Below are 18,418 nucleotides of genomic sequence, written 5' to 3' on the forward strand. Positions count from 1 at the left end.
CACGTGTCGCAATTACATTTTTTGCGACATTGTTTTTGTCGAATAAACCTAGGTCACTGGAATCCTGCCTAGTGTAAGGAGAAGATTTACTTGAAGTCCTTCAGGGTCTTATTTCTTAAGACTTGTTTCAGTTTATGACTCTGTTTCAGTCCAGCTGTTGTGACTCAACTGGACTGGGGCTGTCATGTTAATATACAGTATATATCAGTGTGTCAGGGGCTATATAGATGTCCTCTGTTCCATCTGGCAACCACCTCATCAAGGAAAGAGAATAAACCCAGCAAACCTCTTCCTCTTGCTCCTCCTCCTCCTCATTCTCAGCAGCAGACTGACTGATATTACCTCTGTCTCAGCATGGTGGTGCTATCACTGTGACAACACACACTAGTTCAATTCCCATTTTCCTTCAGTGGCTCCCGTCTCAGTTGCTCTCTCCTCAGTCCATTCCAAAACAACGATAGCTGTTTGGCGAGTGAATCAAGTGGAGATTATAGAGAATTGTGGGGGATCAGACCTGGCGAGACTACTCTAGACAACACTTCAAATGAGGGCTTTCAAACAGAGGCCTAAGGGCATAACTTTGCTAACTCCACCCCATATTTTGAGTATTGGAATAAGACCCTTGGGGTGTTTACACACCTGACTCTCAGTGGGAATACACTGGAGAGATACTCAGCAAGTAGAGGAAGCGGCTGAAGGAAAAAGTTGAGATGTATTGGTCTCCTGTCTAAGCAGGCACCAGTGGGAAGGGGGTGCGACATCAGAGACGAAACAGTCCCATGTGCTGCAGGTGACCTGAATTCACTTCAGCCAGCTCCTCCCCTGAAGAAAGGAAAAGGGAAAGCAGGGGAACATGGGTAACATGGGCTGTTCCTCTCCTCAGACAGAATTAGAAAGGCCAGATGAAATATGCATGAGCATGAGAGCATGAAACTTTACTTCAAAAAGTCTCTCTGTACTAGTGCATTTTAAAGTGTTTTCCTTTAGAGCTCTTCAAACAGGGAGAGAGGAGCGGACAGGAGAGGAGAGGATGGCCGAACAGGGAATGAGATAGAGGAGGAGAGAGTGAAAGAAGGGGGAGAGCTTAGAGAACCCCCCTGCTGAAAGCAAAATGGAATAAACCAAAGGAACATTTACTGAGGCCTAGCCTACTGATGTCGACATTTCTCAGACTGCATGGAAAACCCTGTGGGAAAACCCATTGTTTTATTTCAACACTCAGTAGTGGCTGTCTCTTTGCTCTATACCAGTGGTTCCCAAACCTTTTAAAGTCCTGTACTCCTTCAAACATTCAACCTCCAACTGCGTACCCCCTCTAGCACCAGGGTCAGCGCACTCTCAAATGTTGTTTTTTCCATCATTGTAGGCCTGCCACACACACACTATACGATACATTTATTAAACAGAAGAATGAGTGTGAGTTTTTATCACAACCCGGCCCGTATAGGACCAGGGACCAAGTAATAATAATCAATAATTATGCTCTTTATTTAACCATCCTTCATATAAAACCTTATTTGTTAATTGAAAATTGAATAACTCACCACAGGTTAATGAGAAGAGTGTGCTTGAATGGATGCACATAACTCTGCAATGTTGGGTTTTATTGGAGAGAGTCTCCGTCTTAAATCATTTTCCACACACAGTCTGTGCCTGTATTTAGTGTTCATGCTAGTGAGGACCGAGAATCCACTCTCACATAGATACCTGGTTGCAAAGGGCATCAGTGTCTTAACAACGCGATTTGCCAAGGCAGGATACTCTGAGCGCAGCCCAATCCAGAAATCTGGCAGTGACTTCTGATTCAATTAAATTTTCACAGAACCGCTTGATGTAATTTCAATGAGGCTCTCTTGTTCAGATATCGGTAAGTGGACTGGAGGCAGGGCATGAAAGGGATAACGAATCCAGTTGTTTGTGTCATCCGTTTCGGGAAAGTACCTGTGTAATTGCGCACCCAACTCACTCAGGTGCTTCACTATATCACATTTGATATTGTTAGGTTCTAATTTTTTAAAATAACTCACAGAGTAAATAACTCACAGACACTAGAGAAGCTTAACCAAGTTTAATTCTTCCCAAAGGGTCGACACAGCTGTATTCAGAGAAAGACATGTTTCCACCACTACAAGTATATATACTCCACTTCTCTCCAATCCTTACATCTTATGGTTCCACTGGAAGACGAAGTGATAGAGTAATAAACCGTTCTGTCTCCCTTAAGGTGACCTGACCTGACCTCAACCCCCTTGATGTCTCATCCAAAGCTCTCCACCCGTATCCCCTATTGCACTCCCGTGACTCCCTCCCGTCCACCCAGCACATTCCATAGCCACTCTGTCTTTCCACAGAGAACCATTAACTTATGACATAAAAAACATTATCTTTCACACCTTTATATACTATGCTTCTGATCTGTCATGTCTTTAGTATATCAATGTTCAAAGTTGACCCCAAATCCAACAATATTGTCCATAACCTTGAGTTCATTTGCATACAAAATAATTATACAATGATGGAAAGACCTGTGTTTTGTCCTTGCTAATACAGAGAGAGAAGAGCTCCAGCTTCTTAATCATTTTGTCCCGCACATTGAATATAGATGCGGAGAGTCCCTGTAATCCTACAATTAAGTCCCTGTAATCCTAGATTCAGATCATTCAGGTGAGAAAAAACATCACCCAGATAGGCCAGTCGTGTGAGAAACTGGTCATCATGCAAGCGGTCAGACAAGTGAAATGATGGTCAGTAAAGAAAAAACTTTAAGCTCGTCTCTCAATTCAAAAAAACGTGTCAATACTTTTCCCCTTGATAACCAGCGCAATTCTTTATGTTGTATAAGCATTGCATGGTCGCTGCCCATATCATTGCACAATGCAGAAAATACACGAGAGTTCAGGGGCCTTGCTTTAACAAAGTTAACCATTTTCACTGTAGTGTCCAAAACGTCTTTCAAGTTGTCAGGCATTCCCTTGGCAGCAAGAGCCTCTCGGTGGATGCTGCAGTGTACCCAAGTGGCATCGGGAGAAACTACTTGCATGCGCATTACCACTCCACTATGTCTCCCTGTCATGGCTTTTGCGCTATCAGTACAGATACCAACACATCTTGACCACCAAAATCCATTTTATGTCACAAAGCTGTCCAGTACTTTAAAAATATCCCCTCCTGTTGTCTTGGTTTCCAGTGGTATGCAGAAGAGGATGTCTTCCTTAATTGACCCCCCATAAACTTGACAGACATATACCAGGAGCTGTGCCACAAATCAGTGATACTGCCTCCGGGGTTCAGAGTTGAATTTGACGGCTGTAGAAGGTGTCCAATTGGACTAGCTTGAGGTCTTAGCTTTAAATTAAATATGATTATTGTAGGCCAAAGCTGTAACGCATAGAATACACTGGCTTGTATGCGAAGCAGTAATTGTTTCAAAACATCTCCCGCCATGTTACTGATGCGTTGTTTGATGAAGGCATTGTCTGTATAGTTTTTTTTGGCCTTTTCCCCCAGCATTGTCCCAGCCATAACTGCGGCAGCAGGAAGAATTAAGTCCTCCACACTAGTATGGGGCTTGCCTGTCCTAGCCACTCGGTAGCTCACCATATAAGACGCTTCTAGCCCCTTCTTATTAATGATATCTGTTGCTTTTATACATGTCTTACTACTCAAAAGTCTTCTTTATTCTCGCTCAAAAAACTCCTGTGGCTTATTTTTAAAATTGGCATGTTTTGTTTCTAAATGTCTGCGCAAGAGTGAAGGTTTATTGAGATGTGAGATAGTACTTTTGCACATATTACACACTGTGGCTGAGGAAAGGTACTACTCCCAATATAAGTGAACCCCAATCAATATACAGTCGTGGCCAAAAGTTTTGAGAATGACAAATATAAATTTTCACAAAGTTTGCTACTTCAGTGTCTTTAGATATTTTGTCAGATGTTACTATGGAATACTGAAGTATAATTACAAGCATTTCATAAGTGTCAAAGGCTTTTTTATTGAAAATTACATGAAATTGATGCAAGAGCCAATATTTTCAGTGTTGACCCTTCTTTTTCAAGCCCTCTGCAATCAGCCCTGGCATGCTGTCAATTAACATCTGGGCCGCATCCTGACTGATGGCAGCCCATTCTTGCATGATCAATGCTTGGAGTTTGTCAGAATTTGTGGGGTTTTGTTTGTCCACCCGCCTCTTGAGGAGGAAGTTCTCAATGGGATTAAGGTCTGGGGAGTTTACTGGCCATGGACCCAAAATATTGATGTTTTGTTCCCCCAGCCACTTAGTTATCACTTTTGCCTTATGGCAAGGTGCTCCTTCATGCTGGAAATGGCATTGTTCGTCACCAAACTGTTCCTGGATGGTTGGGAGAAGTTGCTCTCGGAGGATGTGTTGGTACCATTCTTTATTCATGGCTGTGTTCTTAGGCAAAATTGTGAGTGAGCCCACTCCCTTGGCTGAGAAGCAACAATGATGACGGCACGTGTTTCCTTGGAGGTAACCAGAGCAAGAACAATGATTCCAAGCACCAGCTTCCTTTTGAAGCTTCCAGTCTGTTATTCGAACTCAATCAGCATGACAGAGTGATCTCCAGCCTTGTCCTCGTCAACACTCACACCTGTGTTATCAAGAGAATCATTGACATGATGTCAGCTGTTCCTTTTGTGGCAGGGCTGAAATGCAGTGGAAATGTTTTTTGGGGATTCAGTTCATTTGCATGGTAAAGGGGGACTTTGCAATTAATTGCAATTCATCTGATCACTCTTCATAACATTCTGGAGGATATGCAAATTGCCATCATTCAAACTGAGGCAGTAGACTTTGTGAACATGTATATTTGTGTCATTCTCAAAACTTTTGGCCACGACTCTAGTTCTCATCATATTTGCGCCTCTTTGATGGTCCAGTAGCTCTTTGGCTGCATCAGATTCACAACTGTCAGTGTCCATGCTAGCTGGGCTAACAACAAATGTAGAATTACTGATGCTAGCATTGGATGTGCTCGTGGAAGCAGAACAACTTGTGTCGTCGACAGGTGCAGGTGTAGTAGTGCTGGTAGTAGCAGTAATATCAGTAGAGCTGGTATTGTCTCTATGGACTGTTTGAACATTTACTGTTTTTTAAAATAATTTAAATGTGAATCACATTTTTATTTGGCGTACCCCCGACGGCATTGCCAGGGTTACGCGTACCCTAGTTTGGAATACCTGTTTGGGAATACCTACCTCTATACCATTTAGAATTGTCACTAATGTAAGGTCAATTGACCTGGGAGAAGGGATGTACTCTAAAACACTATACCACATTTAACACTGGAGCTCCTTCAGAAGTATCCTTCCTTAGGCTTCCTGGGAGTTGACAGCTCCTCCACAGCAGTGTTTAGACTGAGTGTTGGCCCTATAAAGAGAGCACAAATTGTTACAGTGACAAAGGGGCCCTTCTCTTCAGTGCTGCAGGCTAATGGACAGCACAACTCTCTCTCTCTTTCTCCCAGATCCATGGAATCATTGCTCCCACGCTACTAATTGACAGGGGCTGTGCTTAGTGAAAAGAGAGTCTTCTGGAGTTCAGCATAAAACACACTTACTGCACACACACACACAAAAACATACTCACTGCTGTGTGCGTGTGTGTGTGCGTGTGCGTGCGGGTATGTATGTGTAAGAGTGCTTCTGCGTGTGTTGCATGCATGTGCTCTACACAAGCCCTTTTCAGCCAAAAACAGTGACATTGAAACAAACAGTAGGAATCTAGAGATATTGGCTACCTGCAGTGTGGTGTTATGTGTATCTCTAAAGTTCTGCTGAAGACACAGACAGACTGCCTGCCTAGCTCTGAAGCTCTGCTGAAGACACAGACAGACAGACTGCCTGCCTAGCTCTGAAGCTCTGCTGAAGACACAGACAGACAGACTGCCTGCCTAGCTCTGAAGCTCAGGTGGTTTTAATAGAAGGGTGTTTCATTAGACGGAGTGGTGCGTGGCAGAAATACATGGCAGGACTTTGATCTGTGTGGTGTTTTTCTGTGTGTGGAGGTGAGAACATGAACCAGCCTCTTTCATATTTAATGAGTGAAGATGGGGCTAAGGAAGGGAGAGGAGAGGAGCACTGAGAGGAGATATTCCTTAGGGCTGTCAACCCACTCCTAGCAGACTCACATATCAGTCACAGCACATGTTAGTGAGTTCGTTTTTGTGGCTGGTGGGGGCAGGGAGTGGTGTGTGTGTGTGTGTGGGGGGGGGGGGGGGGGGGGCTTCCGTGTGTTGAATAGTGTATGTGTGTGAGTAAAAGGAAGAGACATATGGCATGCATGTGCTTGTATTGAGGTATTGTGACTTACTGTGCATGTGTATGACAATGGAGCCAGGGATGTTAATATGAAGGACTCACAAAAAATGTGTGTGTCCAAGTTCTTGCGATTGTGTGTTTATTTTATTTTTTACTTCACCTTTATTTAACCAGGTATGCAAGTTCAGAACAAGTTCTCATTTACAATTGTGACCTGGCCAAGATAAAGCAAAGCAGTTCGACACATACAACGACACAGCGTTACACATGGAGTAAAACAAACATACAGTCGATAATACAGTAGAAACAAGTCTATATACGATGTGAGCAAATGAGGTGAGATAAGGGAGGTAAAGGCAAAAAAAGGCCATGGTGGCAAAGTAAATACAATATAGCACGTAAAACACTGGAATGGTAGATTTGCAGTGGAATAATGTGCAAAGTAGAAATAGTGGGGTGCAAAGGAGCAAAATAAATCAAATTAAATAAATACAGTAGGGAAAGAGGTAGTTGTTTGGGCTAAATTATAGCTGGGCTATGTACAGGTGCAGTAATCTGTGAGCTGCTCTGACAGCTGGTGCTTAAAGCTAGTGAGGGAGATAAGTGTTTCCAGTTTCAGAGATTTCTGTAGTTCGTTCCAGTCATTGGCAGCAGAGGACTGGAAGGAGAGGCGGCCAAAGAAAGAATTGGTTTTTGGGAGTGACCAGAGAGATTTACTGTGTGTGTGTGTGTGTGTGTGTGTGTGTGTGTGCCAGCCTATTTCTGAATCATAATGGAGGTCCTGAGAGCCTGTGGACGGTACATTATCACCCCATTCTGACTGATATTTGTGGTCAGGAGATATTATCTCTACTCTCCTGATTAGCCCAGCACTGTCACTGTCTCTCTCTCTCTCTCTCTCTCTCTCTCTCTCTCTCTCTCATAACAATCCTGTCAGACATGAATGATGGGAGGAGGTCAGGGTTGGGGAGAGATCCACTTTGATCACAAAGAACAAACACAGTGTGCTGAACCTACTGTATACCCCTGGTGAAATAGAGAGGGAGGCTGATCAAACAATTCCCTGATGAAGATGCATTTGGAGTGGCGGTTGGGTTAGTGACCTCTGTAGTGTGAGTCAACTTTAGCCCAAGTACTTAGCCACATAGATAGAGTTACTTTCAGCCATATTGAGTGTTCCAGTAAAGTTGATGTGGTGTGAGAGGCTTTACCATTCTAGTAATTCTATTTCTATGGACACAGCTCCCTCCAACCCTCTATATTGTGAGTTACAAATAGGTTTCACATTGAGTTTTCCTGGTTAGGTCATGAAGTGTCCCTAGGCCTAGTCATATTATATCTGTATTTATAACTAGGCTTGGGCAGTATACCATACATATCATATACCGGGCTATTTGGAAATAACCACTGGAGGGTTTTTCAATACCGTTGAAACTAATTCTTTGATGTATTTTTTATACATTTTTACAGCAAGTTAAACCTCACCGGCCAAACCCTCCCCAAACCGGGATGACTCTAGGCCAATTGTGCGTCGTCCTATGGGACTCCCGGCCACGGCCGATTGTGGCACAGCCCGAATGAACCCGGGTCTGTAGTAACTCCTAAGACTGCTGCGCCACCTGGGAGGCCCTAGCTAGCTAGCTAAGTGGTTAGCTTCTTGCGATCAAGCTCCTCTTGGTAACAACAGATAATTCCCTCCTTGATCAAGAGTCAACATTTGTTTTGTGCGTGCAGTACATTTTGAGTAGCAATTTTGAGTTACTTGTATAACTTTATCAGCTGGGATGTCTATCCTGCAAATAGCTTATGTCAGAGACTGTATGAAATCGTTAGCATTTAGCTAGCATTCGCTATGAGATTGTACATGTAATTGTTAGCATTGCTAACCAGTTTTATCAAATATCCCGGGATGGAACAAGGTCGGTACGAATCCCTGGATACCGCCCAAGCCTATTTATAATACTTCCCATGATGCCACAGTGGTGGCTCATCATATCAGAGTAGATACAATGTGTAGGAACACCTGCATCGTCAACACCGACATGACTGAAGTTATGACATTCTACGTTCCACTCAAATGTTTATTTTGGTCCACGACAGTTGACAGCTACTGTGTTAGATCCACAGTCAGTCTATTCTGAGACCCCACTGTAATGGTGTAATGTGTTTCAGTTAAATACTGTGTGGGCTAAGGGGCCCAGGAGCTATGTACGTGCTCCAGATACAAACATTTAAACTATATCCAAACATCGCTGGCATCATAACTGAATATTTACAACATAGAAAGGATGGCAGGACATGAATATTTAAAATCACCCCAATTCAAACCACTCCATCTATCAGTGTGTTTGGTGTAGTGTGAGAAATCAGGAGATGGTTGGGGTAGACCTGTGGGTCCATATTGACATTGATTAAGTAACCTTTGGTCCACTGCTTGATAAACAGCCATTCTCCTTCACACTCATGAATTTTGGATCTGAAATTTGATTGCAAATGCTGATGGGGTTATCATGTGTCTGGTCTCTTAAGTTTGTCCAAATGTTTTGACAGTGTTTGCAAGTCTGGAGGCTCCAAGACCTCACCAAGTATTCAGTAACTAGCACAGTTACCATAGAGCATAATAAATCATTTTCAGATTTGGCGTAGTCAATTAAGATTTTATAATTAACCTCAAATCCTCTGTAATAAATGACCATACAATAATGTTGTGATCAAAATTGCCTGATGAATATATTGTTCTGTGAATCGACATGCTGTCCCCCGGCCTGTTGACTGACTAGTATCTTGTTGTGCTTGTCTCTTCCACAGAGCTGCCGTATGGCTGGGAGAAGATCGATGACCCTATTTACGGAAGCTACTATGTGGAGTAAGTCTGGACTCACTGCTTTAATATTTAATGACTATTTTGATTTCCAGTTTAACCAAGTTGAATTCTTCCCAAAGGGTCGACACAGCTGTATACAGACAAAGACATGTTTCCACCACTACAAGTATATATACTCCACTTCAGACACTCCTCCTTCTCTCCAATCCTTACATTTTATGGTTCCACAGGAAGACGAAGTGAGAGAGTAATAAACCGTTCTGTCTCCCTTAATTAAGGTGACCTGACCTGACCTCAACCCCTCCTTCACCTAGTCCACAGATGTCCATCAGCTTCCCGTATAGCAATCCTGTGACCTCCTCCCGTCCACCCAACACATTCCAAAGCCATCTGTCTTTCCACAGAGAACCATTAACCTCTGACATAAAAACCAGTCTCTTCCACTCCTTTATATACTATGCTTATGCGTATACCAATGTTCAAAGTTTACCCCGAATCCAACACGGTGTTGCCCCGTGTTATGTTTCCACTGTCCTGTGTTTGTCAGAGTCATTAACACTGTACAGGGCTGTGGCCAGGTACCTGTGTACCTGTTTACATGTGCAAGTTTATGTGTGCGCTCCTGCGTGTGTGTGTGTGTGTGTGTGTGTGTGTGTGTGTGTGTGTGTGTGTGTGTGTGTGTGTGTGTGTGTGTGTGTGTGTGTGTGTGTGTGTGTGTGCGCCATCTTTGTGCAATGTGATGCAATGGTGAGGTGTCTCTGTCTTCTCTATTGAACCAAATGTACCCTTCCTATTCTGGACGTGTCCTTTCTCCTGCTAGATGCGCACTAGTTCCCCTAGTCCAGGGAGAGGAGAGGAGGTCTATTTATAGCCTGGCTGGAGAGGGAGTTTGGCTGGCTGGCCGTGTTCTATTCTCTATCCCCAAGAAAGACCAGAACACTGTGCCTGCCTTGCCTACACTCCCTCTCTCCCTCTGCCATGTAGAAATTCCATATCCCCAGGCAACCACTGAGCCATCGCACGCACGCATACTAGCGCCATACCTGACCCTGCCAAGTCCAATAATTATGTCTCACTGCCTGGCTGTACCGTTGAGTTAACCTAATATCTCATGAAGAAACAGAGGGTGTGTAGGCCGTTGTTCGCTGTTTGTACCTACAGAAGCATTATTCCTCCAGTCTCGCACCGTCCAGGAGGGCACGTCGAAATGATGATTAATTACTTCACACTTTCAAAATTACAGTATTTATAATTATTGACTAAATTAACACTGACAGAATGTTTCAAGAAAATATACTCAAGGAGTCATCTTTTTTCGTGAACCCACTCCAGAAATACTAAATGATTCCTAATGCTGATTACAGGAAGCTGCTGATTTCATTAGAATGGGACCTAATTGGGCGTTTGTTCATTTTTTTCTTAGCCAAGCCATCCTGCAGCTCCATTACATAATACTAGGGATACTAAGGCTATTGAATTAATCATTGTAGCACAGCACTGTGCATCCAGCTTTTTACAGAGGGAGAGAGGAAGAGGATGAGGAGGTGGATACTACAGAGAGCACAGAGGAATGTTATACCTTTCTTTCTCTGTAGCCACATAAACAGGCGGACACAGTTTGAGAACCCAGTCTTGGAAGCCAAGAGGAGAGTCCAGCAACACCAGCAAATGCAAGAGCAGGGTCTGTCCTCGCTGCCCCTACCTACTATCTACAGAGGTAAGGCACCTCTACCCAATGTGTTAAGAGTTTGTGAATGATTCTTGTGTGTAGATGTTTTTAGCTCGAGGGAAATGTCTGTCGTCTTTGTGTGTGTATCACTCATTCTTCACAACTCTCTTTTCTTTGCTAACACTTTGCTAACACTTCGCTAACACCAGCTTCTCTGTTCAGCACACATTTACCACCCCACTAAGTTCATCGAGGCTGTCTGAGGTAAAACATGCTGTGTAGGTTGAGAGGGTTTGTCTCCGTGTTAAATTGGCCTCTGTGAGTGAAGGGGTTTGTCTCCATGGTTACCCGTCCTGTACGCTGCAAAGTGAAGGCTCTCTCTCCCCCTAAGTGACAGCAGAGAGGGTAAAAAATGAATATTTCCACACATATAAACAAGGAGATAAAAAGGAAGTTTACTTGTGAGAGCATCAGACATTGAGTGGACTACTTTATCTCTGTCACAGTGGTAGAGGAGGTCCCACTCTCCGCCACGTTACCCAGAGCCACCCTGGCCCACATCGGACCTGCCCCGGAGCGCTGCCAGAGCCTCAGCGACCTCTCCCAGTCCCTCCCCCCGGGCCACCGGGTGTCGCTGTTGGGCCTGCACACCCACACACCCCCTGCCTCCATCACCAACTCCCCACTGCGGCGCCCCCACCGTGCGCGGAGGGATACGTCGTGCTGCCCACACCTGCACCTCCACCAGTCGCTTCACGCCTTTGTGGTAGAGCCGGCTGCTGTGGGTTGTAGCCCCCTGTGGTGCTCTCTCAGTAAGTAGGGCAGTGAGTAGTAATACAGGCTTGTTCTTCATCTGCCTGCACTGAGCTGCCGCGCTCTCTTTTCAAAGCATGCCTGCTTCCCCGGCAGACCCACGCTGGATCCCTCCTCGTCTGAGGCGCTCGACTCGCTGCTTGACATGTTTGATGGCGCTACACTACGTTGTGTCTTCCCCTCCTTACGTCTGGCGGCAGGCAGCAGAAACTGTAAACACCCTGCTCTATGTCTGGACGCCTGACAACAAACGTTGGCTTTAAACAAACAGAGAGAGACGGGTGTGTGCCCCCTACTTGCCTTCCAAGGTGAACGGAGGGGAGATTGAATTGAGTGTGGCAAACCCTCGTTGGCTGAGTTTCCCCCTTTGCCGTGCCAGAGACTATTTCATGAATCCTGGCCTTCCACCTTTTGGTTCCCTGAGCATTGTTTTTTGGGCGGATGAAGCGAGCTCATGATTCTTCAGTGTTCCAACAGCATGTTGTTCCAGAATGTGAAGATCTTTCACCTGCTTCCCCTCACCCCTCTGAGAAGGGAAATATACCAAGCTACTCTCATGGATGTTGCTTATTCCCTGATGTTCTGCACTGTGTTTTTGCTCCAGCCTCTGAGTGTGTATTCAGCTAACAGAACCCTGGTGTAGGATGGGAGTGGAAGTGATGACAGTTTACATGGCTGTAGACGTTCAGTGGAAGGTCCTTGGCTGTGGCAGCTTGGAGCTGGAGCAAACACCGTCCCACCTGCATAAGTCAGCACCCAACCCTCACTGTTCTAACCCTGCCTACCCCTCCACCTACCCAGAGAGTATCCCTGTGTTCATGCAGCCCCTCCACCAAACAAGCCTCACCTCTACCATCCTATTGAATGATAAAATGGCCTTGCATCAGCATTTGTGGTGCATCATGCTCGCTTTGTAAAGGTCTAAGTATGATGTATGTGTGTATATTGTTTATTGATTGTGTGTATGTATATTGTTTATTGATTGTGTGTGTGTGTGTGTGTGTGTGTCCCTGCACACTTGTACTTGTGTGTGTTGTGTCTGCCTGCCTGCGTCCCTGTCTGTCCGTCTCTCCGTCTGTGTGTGTGTATGTGTGTGTTCTCCCTTACAGAGAAGCCCCTGTTCACACGGGACGCCACCCAGCTGAAGGGCAGCTTCCTGTCCACGGCCCTGCAGAAGAGCAACATGGGTTTTGGCTTCACCATCATCGGAGGAGACGAGCCAGATGAGTTCCTGCAGGTCAAGAGTGTCATACCTGACGGCCCCGCTGCACAAGACGGAAAGATGGACACAGGTAAAACTGACCTCGTCTGAAAGATAGACACAGGTCAAACTGACCTCGTCTGAAAGATAGACACAGGTAAAACTGAGCTAGTCTGAAAGATGGACACAGGTAAAACTGACCTCGTCTGAAAGATGGACACAGGTAAAACTGACCTCGTCTGAAAGATGGACACAGGTAAAACTGACCTCGTCTAAAAGATGGACACAGGTCAAACTGAGCTAGTCTGAAAGATGGACACAGGTAAAACTGACCTCGTCTGAAAGATGGACGCAGGTAAAACTGACCACGTCTGAAAGATGGACACAGGTAAAACTGACCTCGTCTGAAAGATGGACACAGGTCAAACTGACCTCGTCTGAAAGATGGACACAGGTCAAACTGACCTCGTCTGAAAGATGGACACAGGTAAAACTGACCTCGTCTGAAAGATGGACACAGGTAAAACTGACCTCGTCTGAAAGATGGACACAGGTAAAACTGACCTCGTCTGAAAGATGGACACAGGTAAAACTGACCTCGTCTGAAAGATGGACACAGGTCAAACTGACCTCGTCTGAAAGATGGACACAGGTAAAACTGACCTCGTCTGAAAGATAGAGACAGGTAAAACTGAGCTAGTCTGAAAGATGGACACAGGTAAAACTGAGCTAGTCTGAAAGATGGACACAGGTCAAACTGAGCTAGTCTGAAAGATGGACACAGGTAAAACTGACCTCGTCTGAAAGATGGACACAGGTAAAACTGAGCTAGTCTGAAAGATGGACACAGGTAAAACTGAGCTAGTCTGAAAGATGGACACAGGTCAAACTGAGCTAGTCTGAAAGATGGACACAGGTCAAACTGAACTAGTCTAAAAGATGGATACAGGTCAAACTGAACTAGTCTAAAAGATGGACACAGGTCAAACTGAACTAGTCTGAAAGATGGACACAGGTCAAACTGAACTAGTCTAAAAGATGGATACAGGTCAAACTGAACTAGTCTAAAAGATGGACACAGGTCAAACTGAACTAGTCTAAAAGATGGATACAGGTCAAACTGAACTAGTCTAAAAGATGGACACAGGTCAAACTGACCTCGTCTGAAAGATAGACACAGGTCAAACTGAACTAGTCTAAAAGATGGATACAGGTCAAACTGAACTAGTCTAAAAGATGGACACAGGTCAAACTGAACTAGTCTAAAAGATGGATACAGGTCAAACTGAACTAGTCTAAAAGATAGACACAGGTAAAACTGACCTCGTCTGAAAGATAGACACAGGTAAAACTGAGCTAGTCTGAAAGATGGACACAGGTCAAACTGACCTCGTCTGAAAGATGGACACAGGTAAAACTGACCTCGTCTGAAAGATAGACACAGGTAAAACTGACCTCGTCTGAAAGATGGACACAGGTCAAACTGACCTCGTCTGAAAGATGGACACAGGTCAAACTGACCTCGTCTGAAAGATGGACACAGGTAAAACTGACCTCGTCTGAAAGATGGACACAGGTCAAACTGACCTCGTCTGAAAGATGGACACAGGTAAAACTGACCTCGTCTGAAAGATGGACACAGGTCAAACTGAGCTAGTCTGAAAGATGGACACAGGTAAAACTGACCTCGTCTGAAAGATGGACACAGGTAAAACTGACCTCGTCTGAAAGATGGACACAGGTCAAACTGACCTCGTCTGAAAGATGGACACAGGTCAAACTGACCTCGTCTGAAAGATGGACACAGGTAAAACTGACCTCGTCTGAAAGATGGACACAGGTAAAACTGACCTCGTCTGAAAGATGGACACAGGTAAAACTGACCTCGTCTGAAAGATGGACACAGGTAAAACTGACCTCGTCTGAAAGATGGACACAGGTCAAACTGACCTCGTCTGAAAGATGGACACAGGTAAAACTGACCTCGTCTGAAAGATAGAGACAGGTAAAACTGAGCTAGTCTGAAAGATGGACACAGGTCAAACTGACCTCGTCTGAAAGATGGACACAGGTAAAACTGACCTCGTCTGAAAGATAGAGACAGGTAAAACTGAGCTAGTCTGAAAGATGGACACAGGTAAAACTGAGCTAGTCTGAAAGATGGACACAGGTCAAACTGAGCTAGTCTGAAAGATGGACACAGGTCAAACTGAACTAGTCTAAAAGATGGATACAGGTCAAACTGAACTAGTCTAAAAGATGGACACAGGTCAAACTGAACTAGTCTGAAAGATGGACACAGGTCAAACTGAACTAGTCTGAAACAGTGGTAGAAACACTAGTCTGAAACACACTCTGACACAAAGGGAGCCATGGACTAGTCTCTGTCTCTATAGTGGTGACCCAGCAGGAGAGATTATCTTTCTCTCCCTCTCTCTCTCTCTCTATGGTGGTGACCCAGCAGGAGAGCTCATCTCTCTCTCTCTCTCTCTCTCTCTCTCTCTCTCTCTCTCTCTCTCTCTATCTCTCTCTCTCTCTCTCTCTCTCTCTCTCTCTCTCTCTCTCTCTCTCTCTCTCTCTCTCTCTCTCTCTCTCTCTCTCTCTCTCTCTCTCTCTCTCTCTCTCTCTCTCTCTCTCTCTCTCTCTCTCTCTCTCTCTCTCTCTCTCTCTCTCTCTCTCTCTCTCTCTCTCTCTCTCTCTCTCTCTCTCTCTCTCTCTCTCTCTCTATACACATGTGTGTGGGGTGCAGTGTGTGTGCAAACTTGCCTGCAATCCTGTTGGGTGCGTATGAGTGTGTGTATGCGTATGTGTGTGCCTGCGGGGCTGTGTTTGTCCATTAATCACTGTAAGGATTTTCTGAACACCATAACTCCTGGCCCTGCCTGTGCTCCCCGGGCTGCGTGGGACACACACACACTGAGAAACTGGCCAACTGCACTAAAAGTCATCAGGGGAATATAACTCTGGAAGTCATGTGAATGATCTCTGCATGGCCCTGTGTATTTATAAACTATTCTGCATGGCCCTGTGTATTTATAAACTACTCTGCATGGCCCTGTGTATTTATAAACTACTCTGCATGGCCCTGTGTATGTATAAACTACTCTGCATGGCCCTGTTTATTTATAAACTACTCTGCATGGCCATGTGTATTTATAAACTACTCTGCATGGCCCTGTGTATTTATAAACTACTCTGCATGGCCCTGTGTATTTATAAACTACTCTGCATGGCCCTGTGTATTTATAAACTACTCTGCATGGCCCTGTGTATTTATAAACTACTCTGCATTACTGGACTGGACCAAGTGCAGTATTTTTCCTGACTCATTCATCAGTGCCTTGACCTGGTTGTACTGTACTATACTGTAGTATACTCTACTGTACTATACTGTAGTATACTGTACTGTACTATACTGTACAATACTATACTATATTGTACTGTACTATACTGTACTGTAGTATACTGTACCGTATAGTGTTGGCTGATACAGTAGTTGATGGGTTGTTTCAGGTCAGACTAGATGGTACATTTTACATTGTGAGATGATCATGTGTTTTATGTGCCACAATATATCATGTGGAAGTATTAATCAAATAAAATAAAATAAAATGTATTTATATAGCCCTTCGTACATCAGCTGATATCTCAAAGTGCTGTACAGAAACCCAGCCTAAAACCCCAAACAGCAAGCAATGCAGGTGTAGAAGCACGGTGGCTAGGAAAAACTCCCTAGAAAGGCAAAAACCTAGGAAGAAACCTAGAGAGGAACCAGGCTATGAGGGGTGGCCAGTCCTCTTCTGGCTGTGCCGGGTGGAGATTATAACAGAACATGGCCAAGATGTTCAAATGTTCATAAATGACCAGGGTCAGCAAGTCAGCACCCCAGGTGCTGAACAGTTGAAACTGGAGCAGCAGCACGGCCAGGTGGACTGGGGACAGCAAGGAGTCCTCATGCCAGGTAGTCCTGAGGCATGGTCCTAGGGCTCAGGTCCTCCGAGAGAGAAAGAGAGAATTAGAGAGAGCATACTTAAATTCACACAGGACACCGGATAAGACAGGAGAAGTACTCCAGATATAACAAACTGACCCTAGCCTCCCGACACATAAACTACTGCAGCATAAATACTGGAGGCTGAGACAGGAGGGGTCAGGAGACACTGTGGCCCCATCCGATGATACCCTGGACAGGGCCAAACGGGAAGGATATAACCCCACCCACTTTGCCAAAGCACAGCCCCCAAACCACTAGAGGGATATCTTCAACCACCAACTTACCATCCGGAGACCAGGCTGAGTATAGCCCACAAAGATCTCCGCCACGGCACAACATAAGGGGGGGCCGCCAACCCAGAAAGGAAGATCACATCAGTGACTCAACCCACTCAAGTGACACACCCCTCCTAGGGACGGCATGAAAGAGCACCAGTAAGCCAGTAACTCAGCCCCTGTAATAGGGTTAGAGGCAGAGAATCCCAGTGGAAAGAGGGGAACCGGCCAGGCAGAAATAGCAAGGGCGGTTCGTTGCTCCAGAGCCTTTCCGTTCACCTTCACACTCCTGGGCCAGACTACACTCAATCATATGATCCACTGAAGAGATGAGTCTTCAGTAAAGACTTAAAGGTTGAGACCGAGTCTGCGTCTCTCACATGGGTAGGCAAGCCATTCCATAAAAATGGAGGTCTATAGGAGAAAGCCCTGCCTCCAGCTGTTTGGAAATTCTAGGGACAATTAGGAGGCCTGCGTCTTGTGACCATAGAGTACGTGTAGGTATGTACGGCAGGACCAAATCAGAGAGATAGGTAGGAGCAAGCCCATGTAATGCTTTGTAGGTTAGCAGCAAAACCTTGAAATCAGCCCTTGCCTTAACAGGAAGCCAGTGTAGGGAGGCTAGCACTGGAGTAATATGATCAAATTTTTTGGTTCTAGACAGGATTCTAGCAGCCGTATTTAGCACTAACTGAAGTTTATTTAGTGCTTTATCCGGGTAGCCGGAAAGTAGAGCATTGCAGTAGTCTAACCAAGAAGTAACAAAAGCATGGATTAATTTTTCTGCATCATTTTTGGTCAGAAAGTTTCTGATTTTTGCAATGTTACGTAGATGGGAAAAAAAGCTGTCCTTGAGACAGTCTTGATATGTTCGTCAAAAGAGAGATCAGGGTCCAGAGTAGCGGCGAGGTCCTTCACAGTTTTATTTGAGACGACTGTACAACCATTAAGATTAATTGTCAGATTCAACAGAAGATCTCTTTGTTTCTTGGGACCTAGAACAAGCATCTCTGTTTTGTCCGAGTTTAAAAGTAGAAAGTTTGCAGCCATCCACTTCCTCATGTCTGAAACACAGACTTCTAGCGAGGGCAATTTTGGGGCTTCACCGTGTTTCATTGAAATGTACAGCTGTGTGTCATCCGCATAGCAGTGAAAGTTAACATTATGTTTTCGAATGACATCCCCAAGAGGTAAAATATATAGTGAAAACAATAGTGGTCCTAAAATGGAACCTTGAGGAACACCGAAATTTACAGTTGATTTGTCAGAGGACAAACCATACACAGAAACAAACTGATCTTTCAGACAGATAAGATCTAAGCCAGGCCAGAACTTGTCCGTGTAGACCTATTTGGGTTTC

At 44.8% G+C, this 18,418-nt stretch overlaps 1 protein-coding gene across 10 annotated transcripts in view; it reads left to right on the forward strand.

Moving 5' to 3' along the window:
* The window catches only part of LOC110499983 (membrane-associated guanylate kinase, WW and PDZ domain-containing protein 2), a 263,199-nt gene that overhangs the window by 198,960 nt on the left and 45,821 nt on the right, over positions 1 to 18,418 (forward strand). For all 10 annotated transcript variants that reach the window (XM_036957236.1, XM_036957235.1, XM_036957237.1 and 7 more), the window contains exons 7-9: positions 9,091 to 9,148; positions 10,702 to 10,823; positions 12,698 to 12,880. In XM_036957236.1, coding sequence (XP_036813131.1) covers positions 9,091 to 9,148; positions 10,702 to 10,823; positions 12,698 to 12,880 — 363 coding nt within the window. The remainder of the gene's footprint in view (positions 1 to 9,090; positions 9,149 to 10,701; positions 10,824 to 12,697; positions 12,881 to 18,418) is intronic.

Source organism: Oncorhynchus mykiss, chromosome 21 (genome assembly GCF_013265735.2).
Source record: "Oncorhynchus mykiss isolate Arlee chromosome 21, USDA_OmykA_1.1, whole genome shotgun sequence".
Lineage (NCBI taxonomy): Eukaryota > Metazoa > Chordata > Actinopteri > Salmoniformes > Salmonidae > Oncorhynchus > Oncorhynchus mykiss.